Source organism: Myxine glutinosa, chromosome 9 (genome assembly GCF_964187855.1).
Source record: "Myxine glutinosa chromosome 9, kmMyxGlut1.1, whole genome shotgun sequence".
In the NCBI taxonomy this organism is placed as follows: Eukaryota; Metazoa; Chordata; class Myxini; order Myxiniformes; family Myxinidae; genus Myxine; species Myxine glutinosa.
Genome location: NC_136269.1, coordinates 25,269,321 through 25,288,531, shown reverse-complemented (window position 1 = coordinate 25,288,531; position 19,211 = coordinate 25,269,321). Strand labels below are relative to the sequence as shown.

General features: G+C 46.1%; 1 protein-coding gene across 1 annotated transcript in view; it reads right to left on the bottom strand.

Moving 5' to 3' along the window:
* The window catches only part of LOC137416754 (thioredoxin-related transmembrane protein 4-like), a 35,634-nt gene extending 25,551 nt beyond the window's left edge, over positions 1-10,083 (bottom strand). The window contains exons 1-3 of the mRNA XM_068102371.2: positions 9,866-10,083; positions 6,016-6,137; positions 4,749-4,794 (exon numbers count right to left, since the gene is read on the bottom strand). Of these exons, the coding sequence (XP_067958472.2) occupies positions 4,749-4,794; positions 6,016-6,137; positions 9,866-10,044 (347 nt within the window). The 5' untranslated portion in view covers positions 10,045-10,083. The remainder of the gene's footprint in view (positions 1-4,748; positions 4,795-6,015; positions 6,138-9,865) is intronic.
* Between the last annotated feature and the right edge of the window lie 9,128 nt (positions 10,084-19,211).

Genomic DNA, 19,211 nt, shown 5'->3' with positions numbered 1-19,211 from the left:
GTGTAAAGCGGTGATGTTGGCTGATTTCCAAGCAGATGGCAGTTGACCTTGAGCAAAAGAGAGGGTGAAGAGAACAGAGAGAGGGAGTGAAAGAGCGGAAGAACAGGATTTTAGGACCCGTGGGCTGATGCCGTCAGGTCCAGTTGCAGAATCAGAGTCAATCAGTTTATTCCAAAGGTTTATTCCAAAGGTTTATTCCAAAGGTTTATTCCAAAGGTTTATTCCAAAGGTTTATTCCAAAGCGTAATTCCAAAGCGTAATTCCAAAGCGTAATTCCAAAGCGTAATTCCAAAGCGTAATTGTAAAGCTTAATTGTAAAGGTTAATTGTAAAGGGTTATTCTACAGGTAAATTCTACAGGTAAATTCTACAGGTAAATTCTACAGGTAAATTCTACAGGTAAATTCTACAGGTAAATTCTACAGGTAAATTCTACAGGTAAATTCTACAGGTAAATTCCAAAGGGCAACTCCAAAGGGCAACTCCAAAGGGCAACTCCAAAGGGCAACTCCAAAGGGCAACTCCAAAGGGTAACTCCAAAGGGTAATTCCAAAGGGCAATTTCAAAGGGCAATTTCAAAGGGCAATTTCAAAGGGTAATTCCAAAGGGTAATTCCAAAGGGTAATTCCAAAGGGAAATTCCAAAGGGAAATTCCAAAGGGAAATTCCAAAGGGCAATTCCAAAGGGCAATTCCAAAGGGCAATTCCAAAGGGCAATTCCAAAGGGCAATTCCAAAAGGTAAATCCAAAGGGTAATTCCAAAAGGTAAATCCAAAGGGTAATTCCAAAGGGTAATTCAAAAGGGTAATTCAAAAGTTTAATTCCAAAGGGTAATTCTAAAGGGTAATTCTAAAGGGCAATTCGAAAGGGCAATTCGAAAGGGCAATTCTAAAGGGCAATTCTAAAGGGCAATCCTAAAGGGCAATCCTAAAGGGCAATTCTAAAGGGTAATCCTAAGGGGTAATTAGACAGGGCATTCTGAAGGGTAATTCTAAAGGTTAATACAACAACAACAACAACAACAACAACAACAACAACAACAACAACAACATGCATTTTAAGGCCATTTTCCCTGCAAGAGCAGGGGTTAGCCTTGCGGTCCCCATGACAATCTTCTCCATTTTGCCCTATTTTCTGTATCTCTCCTTGTTAACCCCCTTGCCCACATTTCTTCTTCCACCATCTTTACCCAAGTCTTACTCGGTCTTCACCGTCCTCTACTTCCTTCCACATTCATTTCCATCACTCTTCTCAACCAGTCACTTTCATCCTTCCTCAACCCATGACCAAACCATCTCAACCTGTTCCTCTTTACAGCATCAATCACAGGCTCTATTCCCATCATCTTTCGTAATTCATCATTTGTCTTCCTCTCTCTCAAAAATATGCCGCACATCCACCGAACCATTCGCATTTCCACCCTTTCCAGCCTTCGTTGCTGCTCTACGTTCATTACCCATGTCTCGCTCCCATAAATTATAACACTTCTCGCATGTGCAGCATACAACTTTCCCTTCAGCTTCAACGACACTCCCCTCCTCATCAGCATGCCACTCAGTTCCCGAAACTTCTTCCATGCACATCTCACTCCAGCAACCGTTGCCAAGTCTGATCCACCTTCTCCATTCAGCATGTCTCCGAGGTAGCAAAATGTTTTCACACCTTCCAGCTTCACGCCGTCTCCAAGATCCAACTCAACATTTCCTCCATCTGCAGCTCCCTCTGTGCACACCTTACATTTGAATGTAGCTGCCACACTGGTTAATGACCCTCTCAGACCACTACATTTTTGATGAACCCACTCAGCGCACATTGTACATTGAATGGAGTTCACTCCGACACCCTTCCTGCACAAGGCACATGGCCACTTCCCAGTTCTTTACCACTTGCCATTACCTTCGTCTTTCCGATATTCACTTTCAGACCTTTTGTCTCCACACATTCCTTCCACTTGTTCATCTTTTCCTTCAGTCCATCCATACTTTCTGCAATCAACACCAGATCATCTGCATACAACAACTCCCACGGTAAACCCTCCTTTATGTACTGAGCCAGCACCTCCATCACAGCTACAAATAGTAGTGGCTTAGTACCGACCCCTGATGCACTCCCACCTTCACCTCAAACTCACCACTGTTCCCGTCCTTCGTCCTAACAGCTGTGCGCGCTCTTGTGTACATTGCCATCACTACTCTGATCAACCATTCCTCCACTCCTAACTTCCTCAATGCCCATGTCACTACTTCGCGTGGAACCCTATCGAATGCTTTCTCCAGATCAACAAACCAAAGAAACAACTTCTTCCTCTTCTCCATGTACTTCTCCTGCAACTGCCTCACAATAAAAACCACGTCTGTCGTTCCTCTTCCTGGCATAAATCCAAATGGCATTTCGTCAATCTTCACTTTCTTCCTTATCCTCCTCTCCAACACCCTTTCCAATACCTTCATCCCATGCTCCAATAACTTTATCACTCGATACGAGCCACAGTCCAGAGGATCACCTTTCCACTTGTATAGAGGGACGAGGGTACTCAGTTCCCAATCCACTGGAATGTGGCCTTCTTTCACCACCAGATTACAGATCTCTGTCATTCTCTTCACACCCCAACTTCCTGCTGCCTTCAACATATCTCCCACAACTCCCGTCGGCCCTCCTGCTTTTCTACTCTTCATTGCTTTTATCGCTTCCTCAACTTCCTTCTCAGTTATCTTCTCTGCCGGTCCTAAAACTGGGTTACTCTCCATGTTGCCATCCCATTAATTCTCTGCATTCAACAGCATTTCCATATATCTCTTCCATCTTCCTTTAATTCCATCCGGGTCCACAACGATTTGTCCCACTTCATCCTTCAAGCAACTCACCCCCATCACATCACACCTCTTTCGCTTTCTGCTTTGCAATCCTGAGTACCACTCTCTGACCCTCTTCCAAATCCAAGCGTTCTCCGAACATTTTCCTACATGCCTCCTGCGCCATTGCTACCTCTTTCTTTGCAGCCTTCTTGGCTGCCTTAAAACTTTCATGCTCTACTTTTTCTGCAAACGTACCCTTCGCATTCTGCCACTCCTTGAACTTCTTCCTCTTCTCGTCAATCCTCTTTCCAACTTCATCATCCCACCACCATGTTTCCGAGTGCCTCGGTGGTACTTTTGTCCATCCACATACCTCACCAACGGCTCCCAACAGACTATCTTTCATTGACATCCAACCACCTTCAAGCTCAACCACATCATCCTCTACCCAGCTCAGCCTCTCTTTTAATGCCTCCCTCACTGTCACCTCTTTCAACCTCCACACCTTCATTCTCGGTTCATACTTCACCCGCCGAGCTCTCCTCGCACCTTTCACCGCAGACAACCAAGTGGTGCTGTGAAACAGCCTCCTCCCCTGGGATCACCTTTGTGTCCCGAAGGAGCCCCCTATCTCGCCTACGCACCATCAGGTAAGGTAGTCAACGGTTGTCGTTGACCCACCTGACGTGTATGTAACAAGCTTATTATCCTCTTTCTGGAACTGAGTATTACAAATCAACAAATCAGCTCCATCAGCAAACTCCAAAATCCTTTCATCACCTTCTCCATTTCTCACACCATATCCGTAACCCCCATGAACTCCCTCAAAACCATCCATACTCCTTCCCACATGTCCATTTAGGTCTCCTCCTACCACAACTTCCTCATCTTTCACATTTTCCATCAGCTTCTCAATTGCACACCAGAACTTGTCCTTCTCTTCATCACTCCGACCAACCTGGGGAGCATATCCCGAGATGACGTTCACCAAGAGCTTTCCAATCATCATTTTCACAATCATCAACCTATCACTCACTCTAGTCACACTCACCACACTGTCTACAAACTCCTCAGAAAACAGGACACCAACACCATTCACCCACTCCGGACACCCTTGCCACACAAACTTGTATTTCTGTCCCTGCCTACCCTTCACCATTCTCACACCACTTCCCTTCCATCTCGTCTCCTGTACACAACATATGTCCACTCTTCTTCTGACCAATACTTCCACCACTTCTCCTGATCTCCCTGTCATTGTCCCCACATTCCATGTCCCAAACCTCAGAAACCGATCTCCACGTCGGGCATCAGACGTTTCGTCGTCATAAATGGAATGATTTCCACCCTTGCTTCGATCGGGTTCCCCACCTTGAGTTTTGACGAGAGGGAGTGGGGTCCCCCACGGGGTACTTCGGGCTGTACCCTGCCCATATGTAGTTGTAATTGTCATGGTTCTCTTTTTGAGGCAATGTTTTTCTGGCCAGATGACCTTCCTGACGCCAACCCTTTTAGTCGCCTTTTACAACACACAGGGATACGGTGTATCTATCCTAAACCGGGGTACACACCGGTAGGTGCACTGGACTGGACAAGGAGGAGCATTGGACAAGGAGCACTGGACAAGTGCTTAAAAAGTGCATAGCTTGCTGTCAGCTGTAAAAACTAAATGGTGGGCAGTTGTGTGATGTGCAAAGAGTTTGTGTTTCAACTCATCTCATCATTACAAGCAATAAACATGTTTAACAATTGATTTCTTGCTTTACTTCATCTCATGACCAGCCTTTTTCATCAGTGGTCAAAATGACCGCTGTCAGAGCTATTAGGTAGGTGGGTGAGGCTGGTAGTTCTAATGTTAATGAATGAATTTATTATTCAAGTATCAAGTAAACACACAAGGAGGAAGGAAGAGATATGATTCAGGTTTACTTCTGATATCAAACCTAATTACTCACTGGTAGATTGTAGGGAGAGAGGTGATGAAGAATCTCCCACTAAGACCTGAAAAGAAGATAATGTCACTTGTATTAAAGACTTCTGATTAATTTTGGAAAGAAAATAATGGTGGGAAAAGGGTTGTATGGGAAAGGAAGGTTGGGCTGGCATGGGGAGGGGTGGGATTGGGAAAAAAAAAAGTAAAACATTGACCACAGAATAAAATTAGAGAATTCATAAAATACATTATCACATGCAGTGTTCAAGTATATATACTTCAATATGAATGAAATAATGATTTCAAAGCTCATTAAAAAAAAAAAATTCCGGATGTTTAGCGCCATTGAAGCAGGCCTTTCACCACCCTATTCAACATGCCTAATTACTTCAAATCTTCAACACATTTAAAATCGTATTACAATACGCAATTTGACGTCTGTCTGTCTGTCCGTCCGTGATACCTTCAGTCATTACTTAGCCGATCTTAACCAACCTTGAAAGGAGGACTAAAGGTCACACGATGGAGGTTTTAGGGACTATTATTCCTTCCCCCTTCCCCCTCCCCCCAACAAGGGATTTTTCCTCTTTGAACAAGCACTGTGTTAACGTGGAAAAATAGCTTGTCGTGCCGTTTTTTGGAGCACCCCTGTAGACACAACAACAACATGCATTTTAAAGGCCATTTTCCCTACTAGAGCGGGGGTTAGCCTACCCCTGTAGGAAAAAAGAAAATTATAAACCACAAACATGTATGGGATGACCCGAGATGGTGGTGAACAGCTGTCTTGAAGACCTTGAGGGAAGAATGAGATTAAAGAGTGTGTGGAAGGTGGTTCCACATATGGGAAAAAAAGAGGAATAAATAAAGGGGAGGTGAGCAGTAGTTCTGGATTTTTTCCTGTTTCACTTGGAGGGAGTAGCTGGGGGACCGCGTGCGTCCTGCAGATACCTTGGGGGACAAAGCACGGAGAATACAGAGGGTGAAAGACCAGAAATGAAGTGGAAGAAGACAGAGATCAAGATAGAAAATCCTTCCAAACAGGAAACTTACTGTGCATGTCTGAAAAAAATTAATCATTTTATATTCGTTTGTTTCATTTGATCACTACTTGTTCATGCATTATGGAAACAAACCCAAGGTTAGAGCAATTACTACAGCAGCAGTAATTAACATTTTTACCCTGCTTTTCAATCAGGCATTGTACAGAAACCGTGGATATTATTCATCCCAAACAACAACAAACGGGATACTCGAGCACCAGCAAGTAAAATTACAAACAAGCACACCTGGTTCTTTTGTGACATCGACCTTTGCAAGACCAAGGTTGATAGCTTCAATGGCAACTTTACTTGCCAAAGATCCCCATTCTTGCTGGAGCTGTTGGCATGCCGGGCACCATGGTGCATAACTGCAGGGAATAGCAGCCAAAATGGACATAATAATAAATGTTTCCGAAGGGGCAGTGAGCAAGGACAAAGGAAAATAGACAGGCAATTAAGGAGAACAAACACGACAAAATTATTGCAACGACACAATCGTATAACATCTACAGCAACAAAAATTCAAATTTGATATCTGTGACCACAAAGCGATCACCATGCTCGCCAAGGCCTCCCCAGAGCCCGCAATCCGATGATGGCATCTTTTGTTTAGACTGACGTATGACATTGACCTTAAACATTTAGGGATAGAGTGTAAATTAAGAAAACTAGCAAGCCCCTATGGGTGGGGCTTCAATTGGGAAGCCCAAATGAAAAGGCAAAATATCAGAAATTGAAGGCTTTTTTTTATTTTAAACGATTCATATAAACATCCATTGAATCATATCACACGCAAATCATCAAAATCTAAACAGTACATGGCGCCCATTTTGAAAAAAGATTGAATTCTGCAAAACGGAAGTGGCCGCTGCACATCTTTCTCAGTCGCACGTTTATGTGTGAAGAGTGTGCGCCGAATCTGTAACACGGAGGCGTGTTACAGCTACACCTGTTTCTCAGTCGCTTTGCACACGCTGCCATGTTACTTAGGAGCCGCACATTTATATAGGAAGAGTTCGTCAGGAGTCGATCTACTCTCTCCTGGTACATAGAATAAACAGTATTTGTAGAATTTCAACAAAAGCCACATCACTATTCATATCGGTAAATATTATTCCAACGTGTTTGGAAAAACTGGAAAAATAATATAGCCTATTTTACTCCCAGGGGTCCCAGGAATACCCACCCAAAATATCGTTGCGATTGGTTGAGCCGTTTTTGCGGTACCTTCGAACGGACGGACGGACATTTGGTGAATTATAGTAAGACTAGTGGGGTCACCCGTGGGAATCCCACGGGTATGGACGTGTGTGACATTTGGACATCTTGATTTACATGCTGCACATTAAATTTTACAAAATGGTGTCATGAACACAATTTATTTATTTCACAAAATATTTGACCCCTCACTCCTCTCCACCCTCACGCCTCTCCAATGCCACTCCTCCTCACACTCCTCTCCAATACCTCCTCACACTCCTCTCCAATACCTCCTCACACTCCTCTCCAATACCTCCTCACACTCCTCTCCAATACCTCCTCACACTCCTCTCCAACACCTCGCACTCATCTCCAAGCCCTCGCACTCCTCTCCAACCCCTCGCACTCCTCTCCAACACCTCCTCGCACTCCTCTCCAACACCTCCTCGCACTCCTCTCCAACACCTCCTCGCACTCCTCTCCAACACCTCCTCGCACTCCTCTCCAACACCTCCTCGCACTCCTCTCCAACACCTCCTCTCCAACACCTCCTCGCACTCCTCTCCAACACCTCCTCGCACTCTCCAACACCTCCTCGCACTCTCCAACACCTCCTCGCACTCTCCAACACCTCCTCGCACTCTCCAACACCTCCTCGCACTCTCCAACACCTCCTCTCCAACACCTCCGCGCACTCCTCTCCAACACCTCCGCGCACTCCTCTCCAACACCTCCGCGCACTCCTCTCCAACACCTCCGCGCACTCCTCTCCAACACCTCCGCGCACTCCTCTCCAACACCTCCGCGCACTCCTCTCCAACACCTCCGCGCACTCCTCTCCAACACCTCCGCGCACTCCTCTCCAACACCTCCGCGCACTCCTCTCCAACACCTCCGCGCACTCCTCTCCAACACCTCCGCGCACTCCTCTCCAACACCTCCGCGCACTCCTCTCCAACACCTCCGCGCACTCCTCTCCAACACCTCCGCGCACTCCTCTCCAACACCTCCGCGCACTCCTCTCCAACACCTCCGCGCACTCCTCTCCAACACCTCCGCGCACTCCTCTCCAACACCTCCGCGCACTCCTCTCCAACACCTCCGCGCACTCCTCTCCAACACCTCCGCGCACTCCTCTCCAACACCTCCGCGCACTCCTCTCCAACACCTCCGCGCACTCCTCTCCAACACCTCCTCGCACTCCTCTCCAAGCCCTCGCACTCCTCTCCAAGCCCTCGCACTCCTCTCCAAGCCCTCGCACTCCTCTCCAAGCCCTCACATCCCTCTCCAACCCCTCACACTCCTCTCCAACCCCTCACACTCCTCTCCAACCCCTCACACTCCTCTCCAACCCCTCACACTCCTCTCCAACCCCTCACACTCCTCTCCAATACCTCCTCACACTCCTCTCCAATACCTCCTCACACTCCTCTCCAATACCTCCTCACACTCCTCTCCAATACCTCCTCACACTCCTCTCTGCTGCAATCAGCCCTCACTCTCCGCTGCAATCGCCCCTCACTCTCCGCTGCAATCGCCCCTCACTCTCCGCTGCAATCGCCCCTCACTCTCCGCTGCAATCGGCCCTCACTCTCCGCTGCAATCGGCCCCCACTCTCCGCTCCAATCGGCCCTCACTCTCCGCTCCAATCGGCCCTCACTCTCCGCTCCAATCGGCCCTCACTCTCCGCTCCAATCGGCCCTCACTCTCCGCTCCAATCGGCCCTCACTCTCCGCTCCAATTGGCCCTCACCCTCCGCTCCAATCGGCCCTCACTCTCCGCTACAATCGGCCCTCACTTTCCGCTCCAATCGGCCCTCACTCTCCGCTCCAATCGGCCCTCACTCTCCGCTCCAATCGGCCCTCACTCTCCAACCCTCGCTCTCCAACCTGAGCTCCTCACCACATACAAGGCTTTCATCCGCAGCTCTATGGATTACTGCTCTCCCCTCTGGTCTGGTGCTCCTGCTTCACACCTAGCCCGTCTTCACGCTGTTGAAACCAAAGCTTTCAGAATCATTGGAATCTCCCGCGATGAAGCTAACTCCAAAGGCCGTTCACTCACTCACCGCAGGCAGGTTGGTGGTCTTTCCGTCTTCTACCGACTCCTCTCTGGCCTTGCCCCCCCAGCCCTCTCTGGGCTCTGTCCCCCAAATATTCCTACAGGTCGCACAAGATCTGCCTGCAACCCTCTTATGGTTAAACTGCCAAAATCAAGACTTTCTGCTCACCTTCACTCCTTCATTCCTCTTTTCTCCCGCCTCTGGAACAAACTCCCACACTCCCTTCAATCCCACTTTAAAACAGCTGTTCACCGCCATCTCTTATCTTCCCCCATCCAAAACCTTGATCTTTTCTACCCCCGCTAATTCACCCCAGATCCACCTTGTTTGAAATTCCAACTTCTTTCCTGGAAGACCTGGCAGTGTCCATGTTTTATATGTTTTATGTGTTGGTTTGTCTTTCTGTGTGATTAATGTTAGCTCTTTCACGAGCCTCGATCTTGTATACAAAAAAAAAAAAAAAATCCAAATCATATTCTTCAATAAACTTCGAAGGTGTTCAAAAATTGCGGTAAAACTTCTCATACCAGTTAAAAAAATCATTATGACATCTTCCCAAGGACTTTAAAAAAATAACAAGCATTGGTATTATCGAAAGGAATTCGTCGCATGTAACTCAACGGCTTGAGGTGTGTCGTAATTGTTAGTCGAGCAAGGCGTGACAGTTCTACTTCTCTCGTATTTCACACCAGAAACAGTTCGTTAAACGAAACGTAAAATGTACAGGATAATCATCACGGTATAGCGACATCATAGAAGACTTCTACGGATGCTGCTGAACTACAAAATAGCAAAGGACCAAAGAAGAGTCCAAAATAAATGCTAATGACTTACAACTCCACCAGCCACTCGCCTTCCATTAACTCCCTCCAGGTTCCATCACTGATCGACCTGATGCCGCCGTTGTCGGTGTCTTGATTTGCCGAAACTAAACACGCGCCGAGAACCACGGACCATACAATAAATAGCAACAAAACACCTCCTCCCCATCCCCTGAATGCACACACCGCCATTTCGCGCCAAACAATATAACCTTCGACCTCAAAGGGCGGCACTTTTACTAAACTAAACCCCGTTTACCTTCTTCTCAATGTTCTTGTTTTGATGGAATTTTGTTTGTAATTATATCCTTGCAGTAAATTATTTGATATCAGCTGGGATTTTAGTTCCGTCGAACCACAGCCGAGCTGATTGATATATTAGCATACACCTTAAGTATTCTTGCTGCACGCAATGGAGTTCTTCGGAGGGAACAGAGTATTTCTTCTGTTGACCAACTTATCAAGAAAAATAGCTTAGAATCCCTTACGTCCATTAAGTTTTACTGACGGAAGATCCAGTTTAAGTTTTCAGTGATCTACGCTGTGGTCAGCTGTGTTCCGCTAGCAAGCGGCATGCTATCGTTTGCCAAGCAAACCGTTCCGCTTCGCGAACCGCTTGCGAACAGAACACCTCCACATGCGAGCAAAGGATATCTGCCGTAATCGATTCCAGAGATTTGGGGCTATTTGTTCAATTTTGCTATCACTGAGCACGATATTGAAACGTGCATTTCATACTTTCATTGTAACTTCTACTTTTCATTGTAATTCTTTGAACTCTACAAGCACAAACCCCCTCCACCCCCTCTCAAAATGCACCATGGCAGATCCAGATTAAAGATGGAAATTGTCCATTTTAGAACTTTAGCCTATGTTGATCTTCAGACCTCAAATATTAATTTGTGGTTGAATTCAGTGACGACATGCAAACCCTGTTAAAATTTTAAGTAAATTGGATGAAAATTGTCGATTTTAGAAATTTATTTTGCAATCTGATACAAGCTTCTATCAATTTATGAAAACTTGCGTTTTAAAACTTTCCCGAAAGTATTTGGACAATTTGACACACTCGGGGGCCCATTGGACCAAATTTTCATTGGTCTTCATCACCTTGTAGCATGCCTGTCTGCAGGACTCAGGGAGGGGGAGATTGGGGAGGAGAGGGTGAGGGTGGGGGTCTTTTGGGTATTCAGAGTCTTTTGGTTCCTTTGGGTCTTTTCGGTGGTCAGGGATTTTTGGGTATTCTGGGTCTTTGGGGACTTTTGGGTCCTCGTGGACTTTTGAATACTTGGGGAATTTTTGGGTCGTCTGGGAATTTTGGGTCCTCGGAGACTTTTGTGTGTTTTGCGTTCTCAGGGTAATTTGGGTTTTTTGTTATTTTGTATATTTAGTCTAGGCTCATATAAGAGCTAACACATAGAACATATAATAAAGGGAGCGGGAGAAAAGAGGGGGAGAGAGAGGGAAGTACAACAGGGACATCGGGGGATCTGCGAAAGAGAGGGCTGGAGCGGGGTACACGGGATAGACAAGATGGACACTGCAGGGGCTTTCAGGAAAGAAAACAGGGAATTTGAAGGAGGTGGGGTTCGGGTGGATCAATAGGGGTAGAAAAAACATCAAGGCTGTCGAGTGTCGATGGGAGAAGACAGGAGATAGTGGTGAACAACTGTTTTGAAAACCTGGAGGGAGGAGTGGGATTGAAGAGAGTGTGAGAGGTTGTTCCAGAGGTGGGAAAAAATTGGAATGAAAGAATGAAGGTGAGCAGAGAGTCTTGATTTTGGCGGTTCACCAGAAGAAAGTTGGTGACGGATCTTGTGCGTCCTGCAGGAATATTTGGGGTACAGGTCACAGACAAAGCTGGGGGAGTTAGGCTGGAGAGGTAGAAGACAGTAAGACCACCATCCTGCCTGCGGTGAGAGAGAGAAAGCCCCTCAGAATCGGCTTCATCATGGGAGCTACCATTGATTCTAAAAGCTTTGGTTTCAACAGCATGAAGCCAGCCAGCTAGGTGTGAAGCAGGAGCACCAGCCCAGAGGGGAGCAGTACTCCATCAAGCTGCGGATGAAAGCTTTGTATGTGGTGAGAAGCTCAGTAGTGCCCAGAAAGGACTCGCACGACGGAGGATTCCCAGTCAGCAAATGGCTTTGAAGGCCAGCTTGGAAATATGGTTTTCCCAGGAAAGATAATGGCAGATAGTGAGACCCAAAAGCTTGAGTGACAGAACTTCTTCAAGAGGATTGTTGAGAAAGTATATGGGAAGGTTTTCCAGACAGTCTTTTCGGAGAGACAAAGTGAGAGTGTGAGACTCGTCTGGATTGAAATGCAAGTTCCACTTATTTGACTGTCTTGCAATTTTATCCAGGTCATTTGTGATTTCGATCATTTGTATCTTATATTTGTATTATATTTGTTCTTTCGAGTCGTTGCACATACTATTCTGCTGGCATTGTAAATTTTCTATACCATAGCCACAATGAAAATGATGATGAATTAAAAGTTCACATGTTGTGTTGTAATAAACAGAAACTGGGCTTCTTTGAATTTTTGAAAGGAGAGCTAAAACATTCACCATACTGAACAAAACACAGCCAATTTTTGTTTTCTCGGAGCCAATGTACTATTTCTCCTTAATTTAACAATTAGGTGGAGTATTTAATCCAAGCCCAATTAATTTAATTAAACTGTTGATTAATTATTACTTTATGATTAGCAGTTATTATTTTCGTATAATGGAGCATTTTTTTGAAATGCTAGCACGAGACTAGATACAGTATGTTCCCTTCCACCACCTTCTCTCCCCCAAATATAAATTCCAAGGTCTGAGAAGACACTTCCCCTGGGGAGTCAAAAACAGTGCCCCCTCCCCAACCTCCAGAGATTTATATTTCTTGTAAAAAAAGAAAAGGAAAGTCCCACTCCATATATGCCCTTGTCAGTACTGTTCATAAGGGGCATCTCATGGTCGTATTTTGCTGTGCTGGTGTGGAGTTGCACCGAAACAGACAAATATAAGGAATGCAGATATCTACTGCTTTCCTTCTATTTATTGAAGATACTCTAATGTTGGACAATACACATTGGTCGGTAATTGATTGTGCTTTCTTATTCATACAACTCTATACTTCTTATTTAACTTTGATAACATCGTTTTGGTCGAACAGAAATGTCAGTATAAGATAATCGACGTTTTGATTCTTTCGCAGAAATGGGTTAAACTAGTGTTACGTGTTCCTCCCCGACCCCCTGGCCACGATGTACCTCCGAGCCCCGAGAGGAGCCACGGCAGAAAAAATGTGTTACTCCGTGTCAAAATCAATAGTGAAACTACACCAATGATTATAAACGAACAAATATTGTATAAAAAATCACACAGGAATAACGATACAACCAATGACAATCAAAAGTACACTCAATACATTTTATGATGGTACCATCAGCTAAAGTAAGATAACTCACTGCGCTCCAAGTGAGTGAAAAAGGAATACTCCTCAATGTCTCTATAACTCAAAGGTGATCCCCTCCAGCGAGTGTCAGAGCGAGATCGAATCGAGACCCGCACCCAGTTGATGCTGACGAGGCGTAAGCATAGGCAAAGCGTAGAAAGTCACGTGGTCCAAAACCAAAGGCAACCTCGATGTGCACGTTCACAGTTCAATCAGCGAACCACAGCATAATCTTCAAACGCAGCGTTTGCGCACACACATCCCTGACAGACGACAGGATGGTGACAAAAGCTGACGCGTAGCAAAAACCTTTTTTGGTGAACGAAGCGCGAGGGTCAAAATGGCCGACGGCTCTTACTTGAGGCGAAGCGACCAGGCGAGGATTCTTCAGAATCTCAACGCCGAAACCTGACTACGCAGGTTTCTCAATCCTCCAGCTATAACACCTATCGCAGGAAATTCCTTTCAAGGAAACTCAAAGTTCACTCGCGACTTTCGTTCGATAATGCTCGCTAAGGAGCTGGAAGCCACGCGTCTTGTCCGACTTCACTCGCCACGCCTTCTCTCTGATTCTTCCTCCTCCTCCTCGTCGTCGTCCGGTTCCGGTTTAATTGAAAACATTAATTATTTTTACCTTTTGAAAACAGTTCATAGACAATAAACCTTTGGAAGACAATAATAGTACATAGAATCAGAAATATTTCAAGTGGAGGAAAACCCCAACAACGGAAGTGACGAATCCGTAACACTTCCCGCCCTCAAGAAAGAAAGTTTGAACACAGCGAAAACTTTCTTTGCAGGCAAACTCTTTAAACAAACAAAAGTAAACTCACAACCCAAATCATCAATTCCGGTGGGCAACAATACTCAATATTCCCCAAAAATAAAGCAACAAAACTTCGAACGACCCACAGATTTCCAAAGTTAATTCACTCTGGACAAAGCGTCAACAATGACATTGTCCTTGCCATTTACATGTTCAATTTCCCAGTTGGACTCCTACAAAGCCAAACTCCATCTCAGCACCCTCTGATTTTTTACTTTTAGTTTCTTTTGAATGAAGGTTAAGGGGTGGTGATAAAAAATCCAAAGTCAAGCAAATCTACAGCACTTTTTCCGGGAGGCCGAGCTGAGAGCCAGGTTCCATGGTGGTTGGGTGGTGAGGCCTGGAAGTATTCACTACATGGACGCCTTTAGGAACGTGGAGTTCACAGTTAATCCGTGTAGGAAAGTTCACTACATGGACGCCTTTAGGAATGTGGAGTTCACGGTTAATCCGTGTAGGATAGTTCACTACATGGACGCCTTTAGGAACGTGGCGTTCACGGTTAATCCGTGTAGGAATCTTGGCTCGGCTGCTCCGCAGCATTCAGTGCTTCAACTCTTCCGAACTTTCATAATAATCACGGTTGGACCGCTTGTCACTGTAGTCACATGAATAGCGGTCTCCTTCTCGGCCACTACTCTGATTAATCATTCCTTCGGGAGCTGCCGTAACTCTGGGAGCCTCCATAGTAATATCGACTGCGGCCACCACCAAAACCACAACTTCCACGTTGTCCTCCTCTGCAGCCCCCTCGACACCTATGAAATGCCTTCTCTACTGTTATGGTCCAACCCTCCAACTCCTTGTTATTCAGATCCTTTTCTGCATCTCTGGCGTCCTTTGTGTTTTCAAACGTGACAAAGCCAACCCCTCGACTTTTGTGTCTCCCTGTCTTTTATCAGCAGCACTTCCAAAAGCGGGCCATATTTGCCGAAGACAGAGGCCAGAACATCTTTCCTTGTTTTGAAGTTCAGTCCACCTACAAAGAGCTTGCCAACATTGCCTCCATCCCTGACTTGGGTAGAGTTACTTTCCATACTCGGCTTTTTAACAAACATCGGGTTACCAGAAACTTGACCACCGGCCAAATCATTCCCGATAACAAAAGATACTCCCTCTACAGGAAGAGTGGCTTGTGGACCTAAGGTGACCGGTCCTGAAACCAAATCAGACTCTAAATGGATGACACGAAGTGGAGCTTTAACACAGCCACCAACCCCCTGTAAAGGAACACTAACACCAGTTGCCGTCTTCTGCGACAATGGCAAAATGCCTTCAAGCATCAAAGATTGATGTGCTCCCGTGTCCCTCAATACCCTAACCGGTTTCTGGTTAGTCAAGTCTCCATCCATTGACACAAACCCCTCTGACATAAATGGTTGGTAAACCTTTTGAGGGCGATTTCTCACATTTGCCATTGCATTCGGAGTTGTACTAGTCTGACTCCGCTCCTGATTTTGCCTTTCCATAGCATAATATTGGGACATCAAGTGTCCAGGTTTCTTGCAAAACACGCCAGTAGGCCCGGAGGAGAAACTCGTGGTTTGTCTCGAGCCCCCGGAGGATAAGTCCGTCTTGGAACTGTAGACCTCTGATCCCTAAGAGTCGCGGTATCAGATCTGTCCTCATAGTCATCTCTAAGCCACCCCCATGAATCTTCATTCTCGCACCGGATGTGTAACTCTTCGGGCGACTCTAGGCGGGAAGTTAGGTTTATGGAACCTCATCCTGTGTGTTAAGGCATAGTCATCTGCCATGGTTGCTGCCTCATACAACTTTGGTACTTTCCTTTCCTCCAGATGTACATTAATGTCCTCGTGGACACATGGTTGGAATTCCTCCACCAGGATCAATTGTCGCAATAGTTCGAAGTCTTTCCCAACCCCTTTTGAATCACACCACCGATCAAACATGGTTTCTTTCATTCTGGCAAACTCCACATGGGTCTCACTCTCCCTCTTCCTGGCATTCCGGAAATTTTGCCGGTAAGCTTCAGGCTTTGAGAATGGTTTTCTTCACTATCTCATAATCTGCACATTGGTCAACCGGTAGAGCCGAAAATATATTGTTGCGGTTTTAGAACCCACACGTGTAAATACGACATCATTCTTGTAAATATGACATTAAAGGTTAAAGGTAGCACCCCTAGTTAGGCCACAAGCAACACGTAGGCCACCATAGAACTTCAGTTATTTCATTAGTATGTGTTTTAGATAAGGCCGTGTTTCCAATAGTTGAATCTGCGTTGTGTCAATCAAATAAGAGTAGGTCCCCAATCTGTTCATTTTGCGACCTCCCTCCAAGCGACGCCATTACGCGCCCCTACAGTCGGTGCCTCATGGCTCTTCCAATTTGTTACGCGCCTTTGTTTAGCAGTGTTCGCTGCCTTAGCGCTCGCTCAAGCCGCCATAAGCCACGAGGTAAGGCCCGAGAAAGGAGGCGGAGCGCCAAGAAGAAGGTGTGGCCATGTCATCCAGCCGTCAAAGGCGGAGCCGGTAAGCCCTCACCAGCCAACCAGGGCTGAAGTAACATCACCGACAGGCGTGGCTTTTTGGCTCGCGGAGTGATCGCTGGGCGAGTTATATAAGCACGAACGCAAAGCCCTTTCAGAGGACTCTCACGAAGCACTCGAGTGGAAGGTTGGCATAACAAAGGACTGCGTGGGGGACATGCCAGCGAGCACATTTACTGAGAGAAGACGGCGGCAGCGTGCATTACAAGAGGACTTGTTGGAGGCGCGCTCATTAAAGAGGACTGATGGGAGAGAGCGCATTGAGAAGCACCTTTATAAAGAGATTTACGGCGCGCTTATTAAGAGGACTTTGGAGAGGGGGCGTTTGGCACGAGTGTGCATCTATTACGTACGCCGTAGGACACCAGCCCCCCCCTCCCCCCCCTCCCCGCTATACAACTGTCCGGTCGCGTTCAACTATACGCGGAGCTGCCTGCCGGGTTTCGCCCACTGGATCGGAGCCTGGACCCCATCGCCGGACCTTCCACCCTACCCTCAACAATCCCCGTGTGAGTGTGTATGTTTGTCCTGGGTAATAAGTTAAGACTGCCCTGTGCTCTGCTTCTTCTTCTTCCTATCTTGTACATTTTCGTTTCCTCTTCTCCTTCTTGAAAATAATTAATAAACCCATCTTTGTTCTTCCTATACTCTGGTTTCCTCTCCATCTGATCGCATCCGTCCTTTCTATCATTGGGTAAACGTGGCACGATTGAAACCGCTAGAATCGGGTTTAGTCACTTTGTTAATAGCTCGGATCGCAGATTGCTGTCCGCTCGGCATTTTCCGTCATATCCGTGGTTCGAGCGGGAGTTATTCCCTCGTTTCCGGCCGGCGTTAGTACTTAGGTAGTAGTGAACCCCTAGGCCTAACAAACCCTACCTAACGCCGCGCCGGGAAGGACGTTATAACCCCCAGAACTCGGGTCGGCCAGATAAAAAGACAAGGGGATTAACCCCCTCTTGATAAGGGGAGAGCCGACGTCCGAGATCCGTAACAATATCTTGAGCTTTACCCACCAGAACACTTTGCACTAACATGGTCCAGGACTCCTCAGGCAATTTTAGCATTCGAGCCACTTTCTCAAAGTGTAAAAAAAAAAAAACTTTGCTACCTCCTTTTCATTGAAGAGTGGAACCAGCCTCACATGTCTACCAACATCCCAGGTGTTCTGACTAGTTGTCGAACTAGCCGGCATGGATGGTACCTCTCCCCGTTCTCTCATTATCTCCAGCTCTTTGCATTTAATTTCATTCTGAAGCTCCATGTCACGTTCCCTTAACTCCCTTTCGGCTTTTCTCTCCTCTGCTTTGCCCTTTTCTCTTCTCTCTTCGAGTTCTCTTTCCTGTTCTGCTCTTTTTTCCTCGAGTTCTCTTTCAACTCTCCTTTCCTCTGTTCTTCTCTCGTCGAGTTCTCGTTCCTGTTTTATTCTTCTTTCCTCGTGTTCCCTTTCCTGTGCTGCTCTTCTTTCCTCGAGTTCCCTTGCAGCTCTCCTTTCCTCTGCTTTTAACCTTTCCTGGTTCTGCAATTGTATCTCCATTTTCCAGAGCTCCACATTTTCTTGTTCCTTGGGTAACCAATCCAAGGCTACCTCTTTCCATGTTCCTTGTCCCACCAGAGATTCTATCACCAATCTCTTTTCTTTTTTTTAAATATAAAGTCAAGGCTCATGCAGGAGCTAGAACATAGAGCAGATCAGGAAGTAACAGTAGAAAGAGAGAGGGGGGCACCAACAGCAGAGTAATGGGACAAAATAGGAGGGAGACTTGCGGGGTGGACAAGATGGAAACGGAAACAAACTCAGAAAGGAAAGACTGGAAATTTGGAAAGAGGTATGCTTCAGGAGGGTTATTGGGGGTCCAAAAGATCATGGCTCTGGATGGGGGATGATCTGAGATTTTTGAGATGGCAATGAGCCATTATGGGCCTGTTTATATGCTCTAATAAAGTTCTCCAAAAAAATTCAAGTGCATCAATTAAATATTTTGTAAACCAAAATAATCTCTGCATCTCTGCTTTCTTCATATTAGCTCGGACCTTCAAGCTAAAATGTCTGGCCAATATCAAGAGTTCCGATTTTTTTAATGCTTGGAACTGTGCCTCACTAGGGGACGCCGCAAGCTCTCCTGCGTCAAACACCATGGTGACTATCCGTTAACACCTGTTAACCTTCACACAAAAATTTTCCAATTTTTTGAAAAATTTGGGAATGTTGGGAAAATTCCAAATTTGGGAATTCTGGGAATGTTAGGGAATTCTTTCCCGGACGAAATTTAGGGAATTTAATCCACAGTACGAGAATTAGGGAATTTAATCCCTAAGCAAAGCCGAGCCCCCAATTTCTCCACAGTACGAGCCCCCAATTTCAATCTGGGTCAATCCCGAACGGATGTTATTAGGGAATTTTATCCCGGACGAAGACCCAATTTCGAGCCCACGAGTCAATTGGACGAGCCCCCAATTTCTGTTACGTGTTCCTCCCCGACCCCTGGTCACGATGTACCTCCAAGCCCCGAGAGGAGCCACGGCAGAAAAAAATGTGTTACTCCATGTCAAAATCAATAGTGAAACCACACCA